The sequence below is a fragment of the Alexandromys fortis genome, unplaced genomic scaffold (assembly GCF_014885135.2).
Source record: "Alexandromys fortis isolate MF-2015 unplaced genomic scaffold, M_Fortis_MF-2015_v1.1 scaffold_409, whole genome shotgun sequence".
NCBI classification, from domain to species: Eukaryota; Metazoa; Chordata; class Mammalia; order Rodentia; family Cricetidae; genus Alexandromys; species Alexandromys fortis.
This window is the reverse complement of record NW_026068317.1, coordinates 1-24,541: the sequence shown is the minus strand read 5'-3', so window position 1 is coordinate 24,541 and position 24,541 is coordinate 1. Positions and strand designations below refer to the sequence as shown.

At 37.9% G+C, this 24,541-nt stretch overlaps 1 protein-coding gene across 1 annotated transcript; it reads right to left on the bottom strand.

Annotated features, from left to right (window-relative positions):
- Window positions 1-80: 80 nt before the first annotated feature.
- LOC126495124 (zinc finger protein 431-like) lies at window positions 81-21,956 on the bottom strand. Its single transcript, XM_050132718.1, has 5 exons — window positions 21,500-21,956; window positions 10,957-11,186; window positions 5,323-5,449; window positions 5,075-5,135; window positions 81-3,905 (listed from the first exon to the last, which is right to left on the bottom strand). Exons 2-5 carry the CDS (start codon window positions 11,005-11,007, stop codon window positions 2,654-2,656), a joined length of 1,491 nt encoding a protein of 496 aa, XP_049988675.1. The 5' UTR covers window positions 11,008-11,186; window positions 21,500-21,956; the 3' UTR covers window positions 81-2,653.
- Between the last annotated feature and the right edge of the window lie 2,585 nt (window positions 21,957-24,541).

The following is a 24,541-nucleotide window of genomic DNA, read 5'->3' as shown; positions in this document are numbered from 1 at the left end:
CCACAACAACAATCCACCTGGTTGACATGATGTCATGATACTGATAGCACTACTACAAGACCTGTTTTGGGTACCAGTTGCACAAGACGATCCCAACTTCATTAGCTGGAATGGTGCACATCTTGTACAACATTCTGGCCAGACCTCCACAAAATACTCAGAGACTATTTGCAATTTTAAAAGACATTGATCTTGAAATTTAACCATCATTTTACTTTCACAGGATCCCCCAGAAAGAACGCCGCCACCATGACAACTGGAAGTAATTCTAGAGGACGACATCCCCTCTCCCAGTAAAGTTTGCTCTTGGGTTTAGGGACATCATTTAGGGGTTGGTTATAATTAGTATATGGTTGAGGGTTGGGGGAGAAATTTTATAAGCTCAGGGATCATTTGAAAAAGAAGAAAAGAGGGATAATGGGATGATGGGATAATAGATTGGTACTTGTGGAGTTATTGTTTTGAGACAAATATATTGGTATTGATTCTTATTTATTGATACAAAGTGAAATTATATTGACTATTGTATGCATGCATGTTTCTACCTCTGTTTAAAACATTTTTATGTATCAACATATATTGTATTGATATATATTGTATATATTTACCATAATGCAGTGTACATTTCTACCTCTGATTAAGATACATATATATTGTTTGTGTATTGATATATATTTACCATACTGCAATGTATATTTGTACATTGTTCATATTTGGAGGTCATTGTCCTCATTTGTTTCACAGAAGTTTATTGTCTTAGTCTTTAAGTTAGATAGGTATTGAGAATTATATAGATCAATAGTATTCTGAGTTTGTCATTTATAATTAGACTAATCAGGTTCTTTAGATATATAGAGATTATACTCAGTATAGATAATCTTCAACCTCTTCAAAGAGCTGTAGAAAATGGCCTTTAATCTAACTCAGAGTTTTGTGGCAGTGAGACACAATTGCTCCTGGCAACACCAATCTATTCCCAAGAGAATGTTGAGCACCAAAGACACTCCACCTGGAGTCTTTCTTTTTGGCAGAACTGGCCTTGGGGCAAATAAACACTCATACCTCAACCACTGAGAGAGATACAGAGCGTGCATCAATGGATAAAACAGGACTGTCATATCCTGCCAAACAGGGTAAGATAGTTTTGAAAAGTTGCTTGCCTTTGAAAATGGTATGTCAGTTATGTTAGGCCTTAGCCAAAGTTGGTTGCTTCAACGCTGCAGACTTGACTTTGGGTGATTGCCCAGGTAGCTAGTTGTCTCTGTGATTTGTTGCATGTTTTGGAAGTTGTTTTACTGAACTTCCTAATTACCCAGGTAACATTATTTCCCTTCTCAGATCTTCGATGGGGTTGAAGACTATATAAATGTAGTTACTTTGCTCTCAAGACTTGGCCAAGTTATTTATTATACAAGACCTAAGCTAGTTAGAATAAGATATTTGTACTTATTGTATATAATTTCATAGTAGGTTTAGAACTCTCTTACTTAAACAAAAGGGGGAGGTGTTTAGGGAGGTCCTTCTCCTCCAGCCAATAGCCGCTGAGATACCAGCCCATTGGGGCGTGGTCTCTCTCTTTAAAAAAGCAGCCACTTCCCTTCTCGCTCTCTCTTACTTCTTGCTCCACTTCCGGCGACTCGTCTCCCTTCCTGATTGGGCAGAGGGTTGTTGTCTGGGAAGGTGATCTGTAAGTTTTTTCCCTTTTAAATAAATAAGCATTTTATTAATTATAATTCCAAACTGGTGTTTGTGACTTACGCCTTCTCCTTCACATGGGGATATATATAGAATATGAAGACAAAATGATAAAGAGAAACCATAAAAAATACTGGGAGAGCATTCTACTGAATACTGAAATTGTCCATGTTTAATTTTCCAAGTACTATATACCCTAATACAAAAGCGAGTAGAAGGTAAAGGAATTCTTTAACATGATTCAAAGGACAACTTGAACAGTCAATTGTTTTAACACTTTGAGGCATCAAGTCATTAGCATTATGTTGTTTAGGTACTACAGCCACTCTAGACCAAGTATCACAAAGGCAACCACTTTGCAGATAACCACTTATTACAACAAAAAGGAGAAAAAGTACATTTAGATATCCTGAATATCTGTCAGGATAAAAATAGGTTCTAATTTTGGGCCTTCATAAGCAGCTGAGATGGAGTCCTCATGTTTCTGTTGTGATTTGATATAGAATTACATCAAAACAGGGTATGACTAGACTATCAAATTCTCAGTAAGTGAAATGAACACATGATAATCCACAGAGTATGTGTTCTCCAGTTTGTGCTGTGAACTGATAATGAATTACATCAAGACAGAGTATGAATAGAATATTAAGAAGTTCTTAATGTGTTTATACATGCTAATCCTGAGTATGTGTTCTCAAGTATGTGTTTGTTTATTCTTTTGTAGACCTTTTTGACATGCAATGTTTTGAACACAATGAATACATTCATAGGGTTTCTCTCCAATACAGGTTCTTTAATGTATTGAAAAACTATTGTGAAATGAAAGGCTGTAACAAACAACATTCATAGACTCTGTCCCCAGTATGTGTTCTTTTATGTCTTTGAAGACCATTGAGATACACAAAGGATTAAACACAATGATTACATTCATACTGTTTTTCTCCACTATGAGTTTTTTTTATTCATTGTGGAATGCAATGGTTTTATCACACTGATTACAGTCATAGGGTTTCTCTCCAATATGCATTCTTTCATGTTTTTGGAGACTATCGTAAAATGCAAAGGCTTTACCACACTGATTACATTCATAGGGTTTCTCTCTAGTATGTGTTCTTTCATGTATTTGGAGATTATGACATACAAGAGTTTTACCACCCTGATAACATTTATAGGGTTTCTCTCCAGTATGTTTTCTTTTATGCCTTTGAAGACCACTCTGATATGCAAAGGCTTTACCACACTGATTACATTCATAGGGTTTCTCTCCTGTATGTGTTCGTTTATGCATTTGAAGATGACCATTACATGCAAAGGCTTTACTACAATGATTACATACATAGGGTTTCTCTCCTGTGTGGGTTCTTTCGTGTGTTCGGAGACTATTGCGAGATACAAAGGCTTTACCACACTGAGTACATTCATAGGGTTTTTCTCCAGTATGTGTTCTCTTATGAACGTGAAGATAACCCTGACTTGCAAAGGCTTTACCACACTGCATGCATTCATAGGGTTTCTCTCCAGTATGTGTTCTTTTATGTATTTGAAGATGACTGTGACGTGCAAAGGCTTTACCACACTGATTGCATTCAAAGGGTTTTTCTCCAGTGTGGGTTCTTTTATGCCTTTGAAGACTACTGTAACATGCAAATGCTTTACCACATTGAGTACATTCATAGGGTTTCTCTCCAGTATGTGTTCTTTTATGAAGGTGAAGACGACCCTGACTTGCAAAACCTTTACCACACTGAGTACATTCATAGGGTTTCTCTCCAGTATGTGTTCTTTTATGTATTTGAAGATGACTGTGACGTGCAAAGGCTTTACCACAATGATTACATTCAAAGGGTTTCGCTCCAGTATGTGTTGTTTTATGCCTTTGAAGAACACCGTGACATGCAAATGCTTTACCACACCAAATACATTCATAAGGTTTCTCTCCAGTATGTGTTCTTTTATGTTTTTGAAGATCACTGTGATATACAAAGGCTTTACCACACTGAGTACATTTAAAGTGTTTGTCTCCAGTATATGTTCTTTTTTGTTTATGACGTCTTTTGGGACATGAAAAGAGCTTCACACATTGAATACATTTATATGGTTTCTCGCTAGGATGTTTTCTTTTATGTCTTTGAAGATGACTGTCACATGCAACGGCTTTAATACTTTGAGGGTATGTGGAAGTTTTTCCTCCAGTTTGATTTCTTTCATGCCTGTAAGGATAATGGCACATATATAAGTGTTACCACATTAAATACACAGCTGAATCGTTATAACTGTATCAAATAATTTTTAAATTTGTTCCATTTTTAAAGAGGAAATAGATCTTAAGGTTTTATCACTGTGCTTATACTTATGCTGTTTCCATTTACTAAGAATATTTTGCAACTTTAAAGATACCTTTGATGGTAAGATCTTTTATTACATGAGTAGCATTTACAGAATCATTTGTCTATAAAATTTTTTTCAAATATTTGAAGAAAACTGGAAAAGCTCAGACTTATTGGATTTAAAATTTTTCCTATACCGTGAGAGATACTATATTTGCCAATTATTATTACTAGTACTCATGGGGATTTTCCACAATGTGCATTTTTTGATGTATTATTGTTGAAACAGGAAAAAAATTACTTGAATACTTGAATGATTTTCAACAAGCATACTCAACATGGGGACTGCTACATATCTTCTAATTATTCTTTTTTAAAAATATTTATTTATTTATTATGTATACAACATTCTGTCTGTGTGCATGTCTGCAGGCCAGAAGAGGGCACCAGACCTCTTTACAGATGGTTGTGAGCCACCATGTGGTTGCTGGGAATTGAACTCAGGACCTTTGGAGGAGCAGGCGATACTCTTAACCACTGAGCCATCTCTCCAACCCTCTTCTAATTATTCTGAGAGAGAAGAATGTTATGTCTTTCCATATCTCTATGCTCATAAGCCTTGTACCCAGAGTAACATATGATATACCCAGTAAAAGAAAAATAACACATAAAAGGATTTCAATTAAATTCACAGAGTTTGACCCTCTGTCCTCTTAGACTTTTGGTATAGGGATTAAGGTTTGTCCACAACTACCTCTTCATTCTTTACTCTAATTGCACCCTCAATAAACTTAGTACAGTCACATCAAATATAGGAGTCACAAAAGCTTCAGCATGGACTATTTGCATGTTAGAAAGTCTTGGTGACATACTTATTATCACTTCAATGTTTATAATTTTTGTAATACGATGGTGAGGAAGAAACTGAGTGACAATTCTACAGCATAGCTCTCATGACGCTATGATTCGAATGGTGATAAGTGTTAAGACACTGTTTCCTTAGCTTCTTCCTTAAAAGCATACATTTGTATCCGCTTGCACATGAAAATTACCTTTCATATCTTCTAGACCATTGAGAAGGCTTTTCAATATTATGGTCTTCCCAAGTGTATCCTAAAATATAATATCAGAAAATCTATGTAACATTGAAATTGATGCAAAATTTTAGCTGCTATTTTCTCTGAACCTTAGAATCATTCATCCCATTGCTTTCCTTTCTTAATAAAATTAGAGAAGAACATCAATAACCAATCAACTGTTGTTCCCTTATTTTGAAACGTAAGAGGAAATTCAGTCTTACCTATAATAGTGAGGTTTCTGTAGGTCTCCAGCATAACATCTTTGTAGAGATTCTTCTGGGAAGGATCCAGCAAAGTCCATTCTTCCCAAGTGAAATCAACATGCACATCATCATAGGTCACTGCATTCTAAAATTTCCAATGTATACATACAATAGAAAGCATGACAATGACAGTATAAATGTATATTTCTTTAATAGTATACTCACATAATTTTAGGGCTTCCCGCCCAATTATTCTATACCATATACATAACAATTTAGTCACCAAGTAACTTTTGAAGGAAACTAAATAGAAGGTTCAGCGCTATCATTTCTTTACCCCTTGAATGAGATATCACCTGCGATAGAAATGCCTATTAAAAAAACAGAGAGAGAGACAAGTAAACAGATCAGCAGTACAAAGGACACATAGGGATAAAAATGTATGAACAATTAATTACTGCCTACAAAAAATGAAGAAAAATATGGGCAGGCTAGGTATATTGGCTCCTGTCTCTAATTCCAGCACTCAGAACGCAGAGGCCTCTGAATTGAATGCCAGACAAGTCTACCCAATCATGTCCAGGATAGTCAAAATTACATATCGAGAAACTGTTATCAATGCAAAAATTAGCCAAATCAAAACAAAACAAAACCCCAAAATCATTTAAAAAATCACAGAGGTGTTTAGGTTTTTTTTTATTAATTAATTAATTTATTAAAGATTTCTGCTTCCTCTCCACCACCGCCTCCCATTTCCCTCTCTCTCCTCCAATCAAGTCCCCCTCCCTCATCAGCCCAAAGAGCAGTGAGGGTTCCTTGCCCTGTGGGAAGTCCAAGGACCTCCCACCTCCTTCCAGGTCTAGTAAGGTGAGCATCCAAACTGCCAAGGCTCCCACAAAGCCAGTACGTGCAGTAGGATCAAAACCCAGTGCCATTGTTCTTGACTTCTCAGCAGTCCTCATTGTCCTCTATGTTCAGTGAGTCCAGTTTTATCCCATGCTTATTCAGACCCAGTCCGGGAAATGCAAATCAAGACAACTTTAAGATACCATCTTACACCTGTCAGAATGGCTAAAATCAAAAACGCAGAGGTGTTTAGTTAAGTTCCTATAATGAGTTATGCATTAACTCCAGCTCTGTATTCATCTTCCAGAAACCTGAAGTATGCTAATTTAAACTATTACATCAAAAAAAAAAACTTTATTAAAAGACACTGTATATTTAAAAACTTAAAATTCAGCGATGAAAACATTAGCAATAAATGCTATCACAAGTAATCAACACAGGGCAGGAAAGAAGGTGGCTTGCATAGAGGTGGGCTCAACTGTCTGTACTAACAAGGGGGAATCACAACAACTCAGTATTCTATGGTCAGGGTTTCTGTGGAGGAACAGGTACTCACATAGTGCATATATATGCATACAGGAAAATTCTCATATACAATAAAAAATTCAAAACAAACATTATAGTCAAGAAGAAGCTGATGTACCTACAATCCAATTAATCAGGAGTCTCAGAATTTATTAATGTCATAAATAAATTTGGGGAAATAAAATGATACCCTCTTCCAAATTTTTATATTCCAGATATGGGGGAATCTTAGTATAAAAGCATACGTTTGACAGAGAGAAAACCATCAATCAATAATATAAAAAAAGCAAGGAATGCTGGCCCACCTTTAATCATAGGCTCTAGAGTCAGAGGATCTCTTAGACTGAAGACAGCCTGGTGTACAGAACTACTTTTAGGACAGCTAGGTTTACATGGACAAATATTGTCTTCAAAAACTTAAAAACAAGAAGAGTCAAACAACAGGATACTAAACTGCCTTATCACTGAATAGCAATAATTTATAGTGAATCTTATGTAACTCTATTATAATGGTGGTGAAGGCATGACAGCAGAGGAAGTTTACTGTTTAGTATCAAACATAACACAGTAGACACAGAAGAGGAAATAGGTTGAGGAAATAGAGAATCATGTTACATCCCCAATGAGGAATTTCATCCAGAAAGCCTCCACCTACTAACGATTTCATAAGTAATCAGCAGAAAGTCACCAAGGAATGATACATGTTCAAATGCATCCTCCTATTTGGGGAGGTGTTCATTTTAATCAATTACAATATGATCTAGATCATTAAAGGCTCATGTTCATCCATGAAAAATATGCTTTAGTCACTTCAATGATCCCCATACTCTGAAAAAGCCCCTACAATGTTTAAATGTCCAAAGTCTTTTGTGACTGAAGACAATCTCTTGACAGTGATGTCTTGTAAAATCAGAAAATGTGTTACATCTTTCTAACATACAATGACACAAAATACCATTCCTATTCCAAAACGGAAAAATGGAAACATACTGAGAAAAGATTGGACTAAGGCAAGACTGAAGTACAGCAGGAAAAAAATAATCAAATGCTGATGCTCTATCTCAGATGCATGCAACTTCAGTTTCAAAAGACTGAGATAGCCCTATCCCTGGAACTTTTCATACATCTCTCTCTTTGATTACCTCCACTCCCTATATAGACGGCTTGCTCTCATGGTAGATGTCTCATTGCTAGGTATCTCAACATCTTGTGGTCTCAAAAATGCTACCCAGGCTATTGCAAAATATTATTAAGATGTGTTATATTCCCTTATGATGTGGAATATTTTTCAATGATGCAAAGATTTGTTGCATTCTTTTATGTTAATTCTTTTAACTCTGTGAAGCTCTGATGCTTTGCCTGTCTTAAGTACCTGATTGTGCTAACAAGGAGAGGAAAATCCAGTACCTTATCAGGAAAAGAAATGAGGATCTGGAAGGCAGAGAGAATAGATGTGAGGAGGAATCTTGGAGGAAAATAGGAGGGAGAAACAAAGAAACAAAAAAAGATAGGACACCAGGGGCCAGACACCCAGGTACATGCTAGAGAATAATAAGAAAGGTATACAGAATAGAAAAAGATAAAAGCTAGAGGCAAAAGGTTGATGGAAAATTTATGTTAAGATCAATGGCCAAAAACAAGTCAAGCTAATGCCCGAGATTTATAAGTCATAACAAAGCTCTGCGATTTTTTTTTTTTTTGGAAGTTAGGTGTCTTGTTTCCCAAAAGAGCAAAATCAACTGAATTCATTTTGATGCCCAATATGGGGCTCAAAACTTATGGCTCCTTTAAGAGTTTCTTCCTTAAAGAAGTCTTTGAGCAGGGAGTACATAAAAATTCAAACAATAACAACAACAAAAAAAGTTTGTAGCAGCACAATAATCAGATTCCTAGTGATATGAAGGAAAAATGGAGGTCCTGAAACATACATTCGATCTGGCTGCAAGGTATTGCTTGGATTTCATGAAAAGAGAAGCAGAAGGAGACTACAATGTCACCAGTGGAGTTCAATGCTTTATAGCAGTTTAAAGGCTTATCTTGTCAAAAAAGGTGAAATGATATTCAGTTAAAGAGGCTCAGACTGAAAAAAAACTTAAAAAGTTTCCAGTGTATTTTACAATTTGTATCGGCTTAAGAAAGTGAAAAAAATACATATAGGCATTAATAGAAAGAAATAGCTTTAAAAAATAGTAAAAAGACAGTAACAGTAATAGAATTAAAAGAGGCATGTAAAGATGAAAAATAAACAGGAAGTCAGGATTGTATATAATATTATGTTGATTCTGAGGCAAGAGACAGCTGGTGGAGGACATGAGATGATAAACAGCACTGTAAAATTGAACCAATTTAGGTAATTTGGGCTATCTTTGTTACTATTGATTTTATTGAGGTTTACGATTTTTCTCCACTCTCCTCCCTTCTTCCTCTCTCTTCTTCTTCTCTTTTCTGTGACCCCCCCACACTCCTGATTTACTCAGAAGTTCTTGTCTTTTTCACCCTCATATGTAGATTCATGTATGTCTTTCTTAGAATCTCTGTTGTCTAGCTTCTCTGGGGTCTAGTTTTTATTTTATTTTTTTTTTTGTTTGTGTCTTTTTTTTTTTTTGCTTTATGACTAAAAGCCACGTATGAGTGCTTACATATTGTATTTGTCTTTCTGGGTCTGGGTTACCTCACTCAATATGTTTTTTTCTAGATCTGTCATTTGCCTGCAAATTTCAAGATGTCATTATTTTTTACCTATGTGTAGTACTCCATCGTGTAAATGTGCCACATTTTCTTTTATCTATTCTTCCGTTTAGGACCGTCTAGGTATGTTGTTGGTGTCATTTACTTGGTTCCCAGCTGTTCAGCACCAAAATAAACACTCAGAAAACATCTTATTTGCAATACTGTTTGGCCAATAGCTTAAGTGTATTTTTAGCTCACTCTTATCTCTTAAATTAACTCTACCCAAGGTTGGGTCTGTTGGTTAGTATCTTTCTCCTCTGGCAGCTCCATGGCATCTTTCTGATTCCACTGTATTTTCTCCCAGCATTTAGTTTAGTTTTCCCGCCTAGCTCTATTCTGTTAAGCCACTGGCAAAACCAGCTTCTGTATTCACTAACCAACAAAAGCAACACATTTACAAAAGGACTTCCCACACCATAGGTTGTTTTCAGGTTCTGGTTATTACAAATAATGCTGCTATGACATAGTTAAGCACATGTGCTTGTGGTATTATTGAATGTCATTTGGGTATATACCCAACAGGGGTATTACTGGGTCTTGTGGTAGATTGTTTCCTAATTTTCTGAGAAATCACCATACTGACTTCCAAAGCAGTTGTACAAGTTTACAAGCCCACCAGTGGAAGAGTGTTGCCCTTACCCCATATCCACTCCAGCATAAGCTGTCATCAGTGTTTTTGCTCTTGGCCATTCTGACAGGTATAAGATTGAATCTCACAGCTGTTTTGATTTGTATTTCTATGATAACTAAGCATGCTGAGAATTTACTAATGTGTCACTCAGCCCTTTCAGATTCATTTGCTGAAAGTTTTCTGTTTAGGTATGTACCCCATCTTTGTGAGATTATTTGCTCTTTTATTGTCAAGTTATCTTAACTTTAGAAGTCAAACATATCTGTTAAATGAAAATAAAAATATTTTTTAAAAAGAGATTTTGCTTTTGTTTCCACAGCAGACATATGCTGTGGATTTCTTTAGGAATGACATTGATCAGGTTTGATCAGGGAAGACCTCCTAAATCTTGACAAGTGATGACAATCAGCAAAGATTATAGCTGTTCTTCCCAGGACTTAAATATTATCTCAAATTTTCTCAAGGAACCTACAGATGTCTTCACCCATATTCAGCAGGAAGTAATCTAGAGAACATGACACCCACATTTCCAGCAGATGAAATATAGTAGGCTTTTGGCTATTTGGTGGACTATAGATGCTTGTTATCATTTAGGGGAATATAGTATTTTGATAAATATTTAAGTTATTTTTTGTTACAGTGTGTATATATATATATGTGTGTGTGTACATATACATATTTCTATTCTTTAAGGTATTGTATTTATGCAACTCATTTAAAAGTGTAAGATAAAGTTCTAGTTTTTGAAAGCTATTATTATAAACTATTTAGGATAAACAGGAAACTCAGGTTAGTAGATAGCCACTTATAACAATCAAATATGTTGATGTTAGATATTTTTTCAAGATCCTACAGAGATATATCCAGATAGACAAATGGCTTTCAAACACTTAAAAAAATGTACAGAATATGGCACTTATTTGCTTAAGAAATGATGGGTATTGAAGAAACTCCATTGGTGTTGCTTTCATTCTGGTAAGGCTAATCACTGGGTGAAAAAAACCAGCTACTACCTTTGGTTGATCAACAGTGTGCTGTGCAGATTTTACATGCAGCAGCAACAGGAAAGTGATTGATGATCATTTTCAAAACAAGCAAGCCAGAAGAGTGCTTTGGGATTCCTGTTTCACAGAAGAGTCTGCCAGACATTCTGCAGGACACAAAGGAAAGTGACTGATGAGCTTTGCCAATACAGGGCAGAATAGTCCTTCAAATTTTCTACTTTAGAGAAAAGCCTTCCTGTATGCTGTAAATGAAGTGGATGGCTCAATGTTGAAAAAAAAAAAAAAAACCTTTGGGAGACTGTCCACCATATCAGGTCTTGGATGGAGTTAAAGACTAAATAATTAGAGTTTCAGTTTCTCAACCCTATGCTAGAAAGTAAGTTAAGTATCAAAGTTTGGAGTCACTAGTATGGCATGGATAATGGAGTGTTTTCTCTGTAATTTGTAGATATAAATGGATTGAATATTGTAAATGTAATTCTTACTTGGTAACTGCTTTTATCATACATAGTCTTAGTAAGTTAAAGTTAAAATATTTCATTTTGATTTAGACAAAAGGGGAGACAAAAGTGGAATATTACTGTATGATGCATTTTATTTTTTTATGCTGTGGAACATGTGTTTCAATGATGCAAAGATGTATCAGATTTGTTTAACTCTGTAAAGCTGTGATACTTTGCCTGTCTAAAATACCTAATTGGCTTAATAAAAAGCAGAACAACAAATATCTTGGCAGGAAGGATAAGAGGGTCTGGAAGGCAAAGAGAAGGAAAATAGGAACAAGGAGCAAAAAAGGAGAGGGTACCAGGAGTCAGTTACCTAATTACACAACAAGCCACAGAGTAAGAAGTAAAGAAAGACATTCAGAGTAGAGAAAGATAAAATTCCAGAAGCAAAATGTAGATGGTATAATTTAAGAAAAACTGTCTAGACACAAGCCAAGATAAGGCCAGGAATTTATAAAAAAAATAAATCTTCATGTGTGTTATTTATTTGGAAGCTTCATGGTATGCCCCCACAAGCATAAAGAAAGAGAGAGAGAGAGAGAGAGAGAGAGAGAGAGAGAGAGAGAGAGAGAGAGAAAACATCAACACCAGGCTTCAGCCTCACAGTTCCATGGAATGAACTCTCAATCTCCTCCCTGGGATTCTGATTATGCCAAGCATAGATGCCAGCAACACTGCTGAGCTGTAATCACAGACTAAGAATTCATTACATTAATTTTTACTATTTCTTGTTTACAAGACCAGCACATGATGAGTAATACTGCAAAGTTAGACTTCTTTTTCTTTTGTTGTTGTTGTATTGTTTTTCAAGTGAAGGTTTCTCAGTAGCTTTGGAGCCTTTCCTGGAAACTAGCTCTTATAATCCAGGCTGTCCTGCAACTCACAGAAATCCATAAGTTTGACTTATTAACCCATATACCTAACATGCTTGGATCACAGGTACAACAGATTTTTAGGAAGCTGCTTCCTGGGAATAAAAAAACACTTTCCTAACTTGTTGCAAGGAGGAGCCGCTTGTTCATCCCACCTACGCAGAATTGAAATAATCACACAAAAACTGTATTATTTAAATCATTGCTTGGCCCATTACCTCTATCTTCTTATTGGCTAAATTTTATTTATTTAACCCATTTCTATTAATCTGCATATCATCATGGGGTCATGGCCTACCAGCAAAGTTTCAGCACGTCTATCTCTGGCAGCATCAGAAGTATGGTGTCTCTCTGACTCTACCCTTCTTTCTCCCAGCATTCAGTCCAGTCCTCCCCATCTTCCTAAGTTCTTCCCTATCAACAGGCTAAGGCAGTTTCTTTATTCATTAATAGTATTCACAGCACACCGAGGGTACTCCCACATCATTTACTCCTTCCATAAATTGAAGATTTATGTGGATGGAGTCCTACCCTTAGGGCACCTTGAAAAGTTTCCATTCCACAGGAAGAACCTTTTCTATAGTGGTGATAAACTCCTTGAAAATTGTCACCTGTTTCAGCAATTTACTGAATGATATGAAATTACCTTTTCATTTTCATTTATTTCTGCCTCACTTGTTACTTTCTTTTTATTGTCGAACTGAATGAGTCATCGGTAATAACCATCCAACAGATTTATTATTCTATTTAAGGAATGAGCCTATTATTTTTAATTCTCCTGTACTAAATTTCCAGGGCATAGGCAGAATAAGAAAGATTTTGGGCTCAATATATCACACAAATGACCTTGAGTATAATTTTTTATGGTGTCTATTTTGGATGGAAATCCTATGATCTCAATCTGCACTTTCTGCTATTACTCTTAACATTTCCATCTTCCTAGTCCTACAGAAACAGTCTTTTAAATTTATGTACAACTTTCTATGGTTTTTTGCCACCTAAAGTCATGATATCTTTGACATTCTTACAAAAAAAAAAACAACAACAACAACAAAAAAAACTTCCAGGTTCTGCATAGAAAAACAAATCCCTTTTGGTGTTTCACTTTTGGTATAACTTGTGTTTTTGCTGTACTGATTAAATCTGATAACCAGAAGCAGCCCAGGCAATGAATACGTCTATTTGACTGATTGTATCAAATACTCCATCATTTTGGGAGCTTAATAAAGAAACATAAGATAAGAATTAAAGGCAAAACCCATGGGCAATGATTGTTTCCTGGCTCTATCTCTTGCCTAGTGAAGATATTTTCCATTTGTAGTTCAGGCCCACTTTTTAGGGATAATACCACCCTCAGTGGAGGAACCTTCCCACATGGATCATCAATCAACAAAAGCTCTCAGAGATATAACAGTTTCTGGCTATTATGAATAAAGTCACTGTGAACATATTTGAAAAAAGTGTTCCTTCTGGAAGTATTGTTTGGATACATATCCAAGAGTGGTATAAGTGGGTTTGGAGATAGACTGACTCAATTTCCTGAAGACTGAATATTGATTTCCATGGTGGCTGTACAAGTGTATACTTGCAAAAGCAATGAATCTCCTTGCTCATCTTCTTGAGAGCATTAGTTTTCATTGGTGTTATGTACTTAATCATTTGGACATGATTAAGATGAAATCTCACAGTAGTTTTGATATGTATTTCCACGATGGCTAATGATGGTGAACATTTCTTCTATTGTTCCTCATCCACTTTAGATACATCTACTGAGAATTCTGTTTAGCAGTGTACACATTTATACTTGGATTATATGGTTTGTCATTGTCTCATTCCTTAAGTTCTTTATTTTCTTGAGTGATGGTTTTCTAAAAAAAAAATGAAGACTTTTCTGATGTGGGGTATTTTGTATTCTGTGAATATGTGTTGCTTTGTATGGTTAATGAATAAAACTCTTTTGGTATATGGCAGTGCAGAATATAGCTAGGTAGAAAAAAAATCTACCAGAGATACAGAGAGAAAGACTGCAGAGTAATGGAGACACCAAGAGCTACCAGAGAAGCAAGATGTAAGGAAATAAGCCAGGAACCAGGGCAAAGCTAGCCAGTAATAGTCTGAACCATTGGCCAAATATTTATAATTAATATAAGCCTCTGAGTGGTAACTCAAAAATTGGCAGGTGGGAGAGAAAATTTCAACTACACTTGTCATTTCTTTCTCCTTGTTTCCTTTTCCCTGTTGATGCAAATGTGTCATCAGTAATGACCATCCAACAGAAGAAATATTTGGTCTAAGAAATCAGACTGTTACTTTTTTAATAGTGCCTTACTCACTTTCTTGGGTCATGGAGAGAAAACGAAGGATTTGGGGCCAAAATATCACACAAATGACCTTTCACTAAATTTTTCATGAAGTCTTCATAGCATCTGTGCTCACTTACCAATCAACTGATAGGGCCCAGAGGAATAATCTCAGGCTTGAGCTGGAGTCACCACAGCAAGAGGATGCTATGACTGTTTTATGGAGAGCAATCAGATTTTTTATTGTTTTTATCAGAAACAGAAGATAATGTTAATTTCCTGGATAAATACAGTTTAGTTGCCATGATAAAATGAATTCTGCAAGTCATACAGGGTACACAAAATTAATGTCTAAGAACAACTGTCCTATTAAACTTCTATGATTCCGTGACCAGTAAGTGAAACACAAATTAGCCTTAGTGCTTCACTACCTGAGGGAATGTATCAATGTTTCAGGAACTGGAAAGCACATTCTGTCCAAGGAGCCATGGATATTCATGTAAAATTTTTTTTGACACACATCTCTCAGGGTAGATAGGCCAGGTCAACTCTGTGGTTCCCTATGGAGCCTATTGTACACTATAACCTTTGAGCTTGACCACCACTGTCTATCATTACTCTCAACAATCCCATCTTCCAGGTTACCACATTTTCTGATCTAGGCACTCTCAGTTGGTGTTTCCTCAGATAAATCTAGGCTATGCCACATTGAAAGCTGAGGTTAATTAAGAAAAAGTGTTAATAATATATTAGAAGGCTTTAAAGGTACAAAGATAATCTACTAATCATATCAATCACTTTAACAACAAAAACACAAACATGAAGATAGCAGCAACTATAAAGCACAGATAGAACAGGTAATGGGAAGAGGCAAGTATTGAAGACCAAAAATAGAAACCTATTTCTACACAGAAACTTCCCAAACCAACAAATATTCAACGAACTAATAAGAAAACTGCTAAATAAAAAAAATGGTGAAAGACGATAATATTCCAGAAAATGAGCAATATAATTAGATAATTATTAATAAAATCAACAACAGAGATGGCATCACTAATAAAATAAAATACTAGGACAGACCTACAAATATATTTTAAGGTCCCTTAAATAAGAACTACAAGATTCTAATCAAAATCACACTCCAAGGAATTACATAACAGCCCTCATCCTATACACTCCAATTCTCTATTTAACCAATTTAAGTAAATGTGTTGGGTGAGCAGGGCTGTTACACCAAAACAGGAGATTCACTTGAAGCTTTCTCAAGTTTTAACTTTGTAGAAAATAGTTTTGGCTACTAAAACAATCTTCTGCTCTTATGACAAAGAAAAGGATGTCTGTTAGTATTACTTTGACACTACTTTGTTTCCTATGATGAATGACAGCCCTGTAAGTCTGCATCAAACTGAGAAAATGAAAACTGTTTAAAACAAAATGCAAGACAACTGATATTTAAAGAAGCAGTGCACACCAGAGGTAACTTGTTTTACTCTATTTGCTTCATAAGTCGCAAACACTTTTGAAAACAAGTTTGCCGCTATTTTTTTCATGTTTGTACATGATTGAGAATATGTTCCATATACTTATGAGTGACATACAAAAAAGGATTTCAGATCCCCTTGGATCTGGAATAGTAAAAACAGAAAAGCCTCACAATTTGATTGTAGGTAATGGAACTCAGGTCATCCCACAAAGGAATATGTGCTGTGCCACATACCAAGACCCATAATACCTTCTGTCTAATAAACAGAAAGTCTTTCTCAGTTTAACAACAACAAGAACAAGAAAGCCTAAATAAAGAAGTGAATAAATGATCCTTTTAAGCATGTTGCAGTAAAATTAAGGTACTGTATATGGTAAATTTGCACCATAATATGAATTCAATAAAATGACAGTGCCCAACAATTTATAACAGGAAAGTCAATTACAAATCTACATTCACTGTGGAAACACTCAGAATGCTCAAAGGAATTATAAGAAAGTAGTACATAGATTGATATAATATGACTTCTATACTTACCACAAAGACATAACAATTAAAAATGTATACAATACTTATGAAAGAATAAAGGGGTATAGCGAAAAAGCCAAGAACAAAGACATAAAAATATTGTTAACTTTTAATCAGAAAACCAAAGGAAACTTAGCAAGGAATAGTGTGATTTTGAACCCAATGTATCTATGATCCTATTAGTACAGACATTAAATAAAGACTTCATACTTTCACAAAATTAGCACAAAGTGACCTTTAAATTGTTTCTGGCCCCTCTAGCTACTAACATTTCTTCCAAAGACAGAAACCCCATGTTTGAGACCTCTCTCTGCAAATGAAGGTGATCACTTGCTAAGGTTCTGCAGCCCTGTATACTTACGTGTTGTTTAAGGAAAATGCAGTTCCTGTAACACTGATGTCCAATTCCAAACAACATAGAAGAATAATTTAAAATCTACCTCTTGAAAACAAGATTTATGGCACGAAATTTGGATTATGACCTATCTACCTGCCCAACACCATGCACACCTAAGAAATCTCACAGATCAGAAACTCCTATTGTCCTCTGGAACTAAACTTCATTTAATCACACCACTGTGGCTGGTGGAAAGAGAAAGTTAACAGTGTTCTAGTCATGTATTGCTGAAAGATGATCCCATCACCATCTTTCTAATAGTTTCTAAACTACTTCTATCATTTATGAGACAGACCTAAGAGTGGAATGCCATATTCAGAACTTCTATAAACCAGACCTTCAGATTTCCAATCTGCACACAAACAGCAGTACTCATGTGGGCACACTAGACAGAGTTACCACAAGCATCATATCCTCCCATTCCAGGGCTGCAGATTCTCCCACTTCCCAGGAAATCCATACACAGGGAGGCTCAGAGGACAAGGACCACTGTCCAAGAAACCACATATTCAGTCTGCCTCATGGTCCATCCAATACCCAGCAGAAATGACAGCAGCGGAGACCTGCTCTTAGCATGCCATACTCACCAAGGCATAGTTTGTTGTCTATATTATTCACTACAGCAGAAGCATACTAAATCCCAGAAAGAACACAAAAACTATGTGTCACTAGTAATCCTGATTGCTCAGATTCCCCAAAGTTCCTCATGGGTTAGAGCCTCCCAGATATGCCTCAGAACTAGCCAAGATCAAATGACTCAGGCAACAGTCCTAGCTTTGTCCTTTCAGTGCAACAGACAGAACCTTATCTTCTACTCCCCTGAACACGTCCTGTTTCTTATCCAAATCACATGGTTCTTTTTGTGCACATCACATTGCATATGCAGTGTCTAGTTCAGCCAACCCACTGCCACATATTTGGAAAATCCTGCTGATAAACACAGGTCACAATCAACTGTTATTAAAGAAAAAGAGGCCATGAATTAGAAGACAATGAGGGGTCATGGTAATCTTGGAGGCAGGAAAGAGAATATGGATATTATAGAGTTATAATCTCAAAATTAATGTTGAAATGTTGAAACAGACTTTATAGCAATGTGTTCCTGACAAGAGATTAGAACATATCAAAGAGTTCTCAGACCTTTTCTCTAAAGATGCACATCTTAAGCAAGAAAAATAACAGACTTGTTAGACAGGGTCACAACATTTTGCCAGATCTTTTATTTTGGTTGAACTACTGTAACTATAGCAATTGTTTTCATGATTAGGTCAGTCTTTTACACAAATTTTTGATTGCATTTGTTTGTATACCTTAAGAAATGGCCAATCAGGACATTTATGAAGCATCTCAAATTGACTATGTAATTCACATTACTAATCTCAACAACTATTGAAGTGGGAAAGCTCTCACCCTCCTACCTTCCTCTCCATTTCTGCACTCTTTTGGGACCAGCTTCAAAGTTCTCAATGACTCAATTTGATCACACGTCTCTCTTCATATTTAAGTCCTCCTCCCCCCAAAAAAGATAGAGAGACTGAAGGTCACCTATGAACTGGTCTAATTTTCCATCCCATTGGCTAGTGAAGGCCCAGTCTATAAGGAGTTTGCAGAACTGTTTTCCCAGCACTGGGCAGAAGAGGCAAGGTTAGGTGTTCAAAACAATTCTCAGTTATAAAACATGAGACAAACTTAAGCTATAAAAGACATTGCTTTACACAGGAATCAATAACATGAATTGAGAGAAAAGGACTGAAGCTATTAATGACATAGAAACATTGGTGAAGAGAAACAGAGATAAGGGCAGTAATGCACTTAAAGAAAATATTTAAAACTGATACCAAAAAATGATTTTTAAAATGATAAAAAATGTTGTATTTTTAAGATTAAAAAGCTTAGGTATACTAACTTTGAAAAACAGTAGGACTTTCCATAGTAGAGGGAATGTCATTAATAAGAGATAGACTGATTTGGCCCGTACATCTATGTTGTCTGCTGAGATCTGTAAGCTGACACAGAGTTAAAATCAATAGACTGTTTCTCAAACCTCTGAGCTCACATAACTGTTTCAAGTAGGACTAAAATATCTGCATAGAATCTCTGCTTAATTACACCTTCTGTATTCATTGGCACAAGATAACCTTTCCAAACTATACACCTACACTGATCTGTGTTCATTCATATAACATGAATTAAAACATGCTGGGAACTTACAGAAACACTCCCTGACCACAATCAAGTCCTTTATCATAATGGTGAGTCCAGGAGCTGGTTGCCTACCCTGTTTCCCCTGTAATCTACAGAGTAAATTCTTCCTCCTATTTTGGTCAGAAGACAGAAGCAATGTTCCATATGTGGATCCTTTTCCTGTGACTGCACTGGATAGTTGACTAAATGACTCTAACAAATTATTTTAAAACTGAGATAGATGGTACAGTTACATAATTTAAGAATTTTGAAGGTGTAATATAGAGGACAACAAGGCCATTCTCTAGTACAACAGACTGGAATCAAGGCCACCTAAGTCAACCTAAGAGAGCTTGTCTCAAACACAATTTTTCCAACAGTATGGAAAACAACAGTTCTAGAACTAATATGACTTCCCTTTGAGAAATCACTTCACACACAGGGAATTAACAAAGAAAAACTTTAATTTTACATTCCACATGTGCTATCATCCTTACCTGTCTTTTGGGTTCATGTTCCATGTAGACTTTGAACACTTCAAAAGAAATAGGCAAGTTATAGGTCTAGCCACTCAGGCAGATGGGAAAGTTAGACAGCAAAGATATTCCCAGAACACTTTCTTAAGTACACCTGTGGCATGAAGCAGTGACAGGATCCTGTGGTGAAGGTCACAGTGGATGAGAAACATAAGGCAAGTAGAAGGTAGAGAAGATAAAAGCAGCTGAGCAGTGGTGGCACAGGTCTTTAATCCCAGCACTCTAGAGGCAGAGGCAGGCATATCTCTGTGAGTTTGAAGCCAGCATGGTCTATAAGAACTAGTTCCAGGACATGTTCCAAAGCTACAGAGAAACCCTGTTTTGAAAACCCAAAGAAAGAAGAAAGAGAAAAGATAAAAGCTATGGTGGATATTTCTTACACATGATAAGTTCCATGCCAAATAAGTTTCTTAAGAAGAATAGAATATTGTATCCAACTTCCAGGTGAAATGGAAGGAAATGAACAACTTTAATGAAGTCAGCAGAAACTCTCCTGCAGTAGTACAAATTCAAGGGGAGGCTAATCAAACAATGCTACACAAGGAGTCTTAGGTAATCATTACTGACTAAGACCCAAAGGCCTTGGGACTTAAACCATAGCTCTGAGGGGTTCTCAGAGTCTAAAGCTATCCTTCCACAGAGGCCCTGACCCCAGGCAATTACCAAAGTAGCTAAATTCAACTGTCAATATATTACACCCTAGGAAAGCTCCCAAATCCTAGGCCCCAGGCTGTTATTCTCCCTCCTCCCTGCTTGAGGGCCTAAATAAAAGCCTTAGTTGAACAGGCCATCCCTTAAGAGAACAATGTTTTATTTTTAAATAGATGTCATCTGGTGTCATATAGCCCATCAGGCAGAACTATGCTTTTCTCAAGTGGAAAACTGAAACTTGAATGGCACACCAGGCCTTAAGCTTCTAGTGACCAAGTTATGCCCCCATGAGCAGCTTGTTATAGGCCGGTTCTTTGGTATGCAGATGGGCCTACTGCCTGGTTGTAAACCAGGGAAGGCTTCTTTGTAAAGGCTTAGAGCCAAAAGTCTGAAAAATCCTGTTGAACAAATGTGCATCCTAGCATCCTAATCATTAACATATCTGATCAGCATACACATATATTTTGAGGGGTTTTGAGGCAGTCTTCCATCAGTTAAATTCTGCTTTTTGAGACTTACTATTTCCTAATTGTTGGTAAATCTTTTGTATTACCAATTCCACACTTCTACATCATGGCTTAGAAGTGGAGGGCTACCCAACATATGGATGGTTTTACAACCTCCACAAAATTAACAATAAATGGTTCTCATACATAAAGGTGGAATGCACAGTGCTGAACATCTAGAAGATATTAGAGAAACTAGACCTCCATTAGTTTGGCAACCTGCTTTCCATGAACGCACTAAAAGCATTCTTATGTTGCCTAGAAAGAGGTTTCTCCACACAGCTCCCTGCTCCCAGTGCCCTGAGCAGATTCAGCCCACAGTGCCAAGTTATACAGAGGACTGCCCTATTCAGGGAGTTGCAGGCATGGCATTAAACTTGAAAGGATGAGGAATCTGGCTGCAGTTTTCCAGGCAGATCTGGATGGGTACCACCACACTGGTTCCCGCACCTCACCATCTGCTCCTCCCATCCAGAAACAGCAGCCCCTCACTCACCATGTCGCGGTTTCCTAGCTTTCCCAAGCGCTCCACACAGGTCCCTTGAGGAGTTTTAGTTGAACAGCACACAGGGCTGGCTCCACTTCCACTTCACTGCCAAGCGGGAACCCGGAAAGGCCCTCCACCATTTCTGACTGGCAAGTTACCTGGAGGACCTGATTGGCTAATCATGCCTGAGTGACACGTTCTCCTCCCATAAGGTTAGTCTGTTCTTAAAGACACAGCACAATGGTTCCTTACCCTGCCTTCCAAACCAAACAAAGATCTTTTCTAAATCAGCAGAGATGTGCATTTCGATAGCACTCGCCCTTGCACCCAGTCGCTTACTCTATTGTCGTCCAGTAGCGCACTTCTTCCTCCTGGACACTAGGTGGTTAACTATCTTGCACAGCCCACTATTTTTTGTGGATAGAATAATTCCTTGTCACACGTGTGGTGGGGGAAGTGACTCAGGCCACAGGGCAACTGGCCCACGCGAGGAGGGGTGGAGAGCAGGGAATGGGAGACCCTGAGATGGAAGCGATCAGGACGAGGGTGTCAGTGCCTTCAGAGCATCCAGGGTGGAGCTCGGGGGCGGGTCCAACTGCGGGGCCCTGCTAGGCAGGGGTCTGATATCTGGGCACAGTGCGAACAGCAACCAGCCCCGGGGGAGTCGGGAGAGTCACAGTGGCGTCCAGCTGTGCAAACAGAAGGAGGGTCGAGGCGACCCAGGGGAGAGGGGCAGGAGTGCTGTTCCAGCTGCTTCTTCCTCAGCTCAGACAAAACAAATCTGTTACTCCAACATGCGATTGCCTCTGGCCGCCAACGGCGGAGTGGGTGGGCTGGCGAGAAGTGGGGAAGGTTTGCAGTCACCACTGCGAACTGGTGGGCAGACCTGGAGTCTGCCGCATCGCATTGGCATAAGCTCAATGCGGTGCGGCAGGCGCAGATTGCGGCAGTGGAAGTCCTTTGTTGCAGCTCTGTCCCTGGCACAGCCCGAGTATCTCTGTGCAGCCCAGCGGAGCACTGTGCGCCACCACAGCAGGCATCTCCTCCCTTCCGCCTGCCTGCTGGACCTGTGGCCCAGCTGCCCAAACCTCTGCAGCTGCGTGGCCTGCAGTGCCTGATGAGTAGCTGCCAGTCTTCGGAGTGATGTGGGTAACATTGACCTGGGCTGGGTCAATGTGTTCTTCCTCTGGGAGCCCACTTAAATACCCTGTGGGAGTGGCATGCCGGGATTTGGAGTCCAGACCAAGGCAGCTCCCTGGCCAGGGGGCTGGGATGGATGCCATGGGCTGGGGTTTCCCTCCTGACTTAACATTCCAGACTGCTTGGATATAGGGGTGACAGGAAATTGAGATGATAATTATGACCAACATTTTAGGCTCTTGTTGAAAAAAGAGTGTAGATTAAAGTCTGGCTACTTCCTGCAGGCATGGGACGATGTGGGAGAGGGGAGAGCTGAAATTTGGTGGGTTCATGCTCAGTGGGAGGTATGCCTGGAAAGTCATCTTGTTCACTGTCATTCTGGAGATGCCAGGCATCTGTTTCTCAAGGGAGATAAGAAGGCACATGCCTAGGAGAAAAAAAATATTGTTATTATTGGCCCAAATGAGACACAGTAGCAGATGAAACCAGATATTAGTTGGCAGGTATCCTTGATCCAGAAGAGTCAGCAGGTGTCCTTGAACCAGGAGAGCTTGTACCAACAATGAAGTCCCAGGAACTGGTACAGGTGCTTTTGGTGTTGTCCTGAAAGTGCTTTGTGGTTTGGTATTGACTTAGGCAGCAGGAGTAACCTGCAAAATATGGCTAGGTTTAAAAAGTAAAAATTAAAAACCATGGCTTTTACTAGACTTGAATTTGATGTAGCAATAGAACTTTTCCAGGGATCTGTAAGAGAACTTGAACAGATTTTATATCTTGGTGTTATAGCAAAAGGCTATTACTTTAGGTGAGAAGGAATAATAAGAGAAATTGGGAATTCTGAACCTCTGAAGATTGAAACCTGTTAATTCTGGACTATGAAGCCTGCTAAAGAACAGTACCTTGAGTTGTCAAATGCCTTTAGACAGATCTGGGAGGAATAGATAAGCAAAAAACTAGACAGTTTTTGCCTAGCAGGAAACACCAAGTTCTCTCCTTGAACTTGGAGAACATCAGTCTTAGAAGCAGTATTTACCATTAGTTTTTAAAAATTCCAAAGATTTTTGCTGTGATGCGGAAGATTCAGCCTACCTGTCTTGGCAGGATGAGTAGATCGATTTTCCAGGTGAAGCATCCAGATGCTATATCTGTATCTGTGTGTGTGTGTGTGTGTGTGTGTGTGTGTGTGTGTGGCTTTTGGCATTGCTGAGTCTGCAACAACATCCCGAACCCTACCCACATGGAATTTAAAAGGGAGAACTCACCAAGTAAAGCCGAACTTGCCTGGTGGAGCGCATGTGCAGAAAGGCCATTTTCCAGCATGGCATAGAAAGTGACATCAAAGCGGACCTTCGTGAAAAGGATTCTTCAAAAGCATTTTCTGCAAAAACAAATCAGAGAAGATGCCAGCCAAGTATCTGATGATTCAGTTTCGACCACTCAAAGCAGAAAAAGCACAGTGGAATCTGGAATGGTGGCTGGTGAAGGCAAAATTAGAGCCACTGAGACAAAAAGAATTATTATCAGTTATGAGTATGTAATATGGGATTCCTCTCTGTATGCTATGAATATGTTTAATTAGCATTGGTTATTAAAGAAGCTGTTTTTACCAATGGCTTAGTAGAGTAAAGTCAAGTGGGAAATCTGTATGGAGATATAGAAAGTAGGCTGTAATGGCTTAAACGAATGCAGACAGATTGTCAAAATATATACAGCTTTAATGGAGAAATAGACTTACAGAACCACTGTTTCCATGGAGACCAGGAAAGCAGAAGCAGTGTCTGGGAGCACACTCGCCAAATTTATAGGCTAACATTAGCCCGAGGCGAACACGCCCCCAAGGGGCGGGACTTATCCCTACATCTCCCCTTTTAGTCTAAATAAGACAGAACTAAATCAAATACAACTATATAC

Excerpts from the sequence above, each read along its gene's own strand:
- LOC126495124 (XM_050132718.1), bottom strand. The coding sequence starts at position 11,007 with ATGAAAGCAACACCAATGGAGTTTCTTCAATACCCATCATTTCTTAAG. Across the intron at positions 5,136-5,322 it reads CAGAAACCTCACTATTATAG|GATACACTTGGGAAGACCAT; the intron begins GTAAGACTGAAT and ends ATTATATTTTAG. Across the intron at positions 3,906-5,074 it reads TGGTCTAGAAGATATGAAAG|GCATGAAAGAAATCAAACTG; the intron begins GTAATTTTCATG and ends TTATCCTTACAG.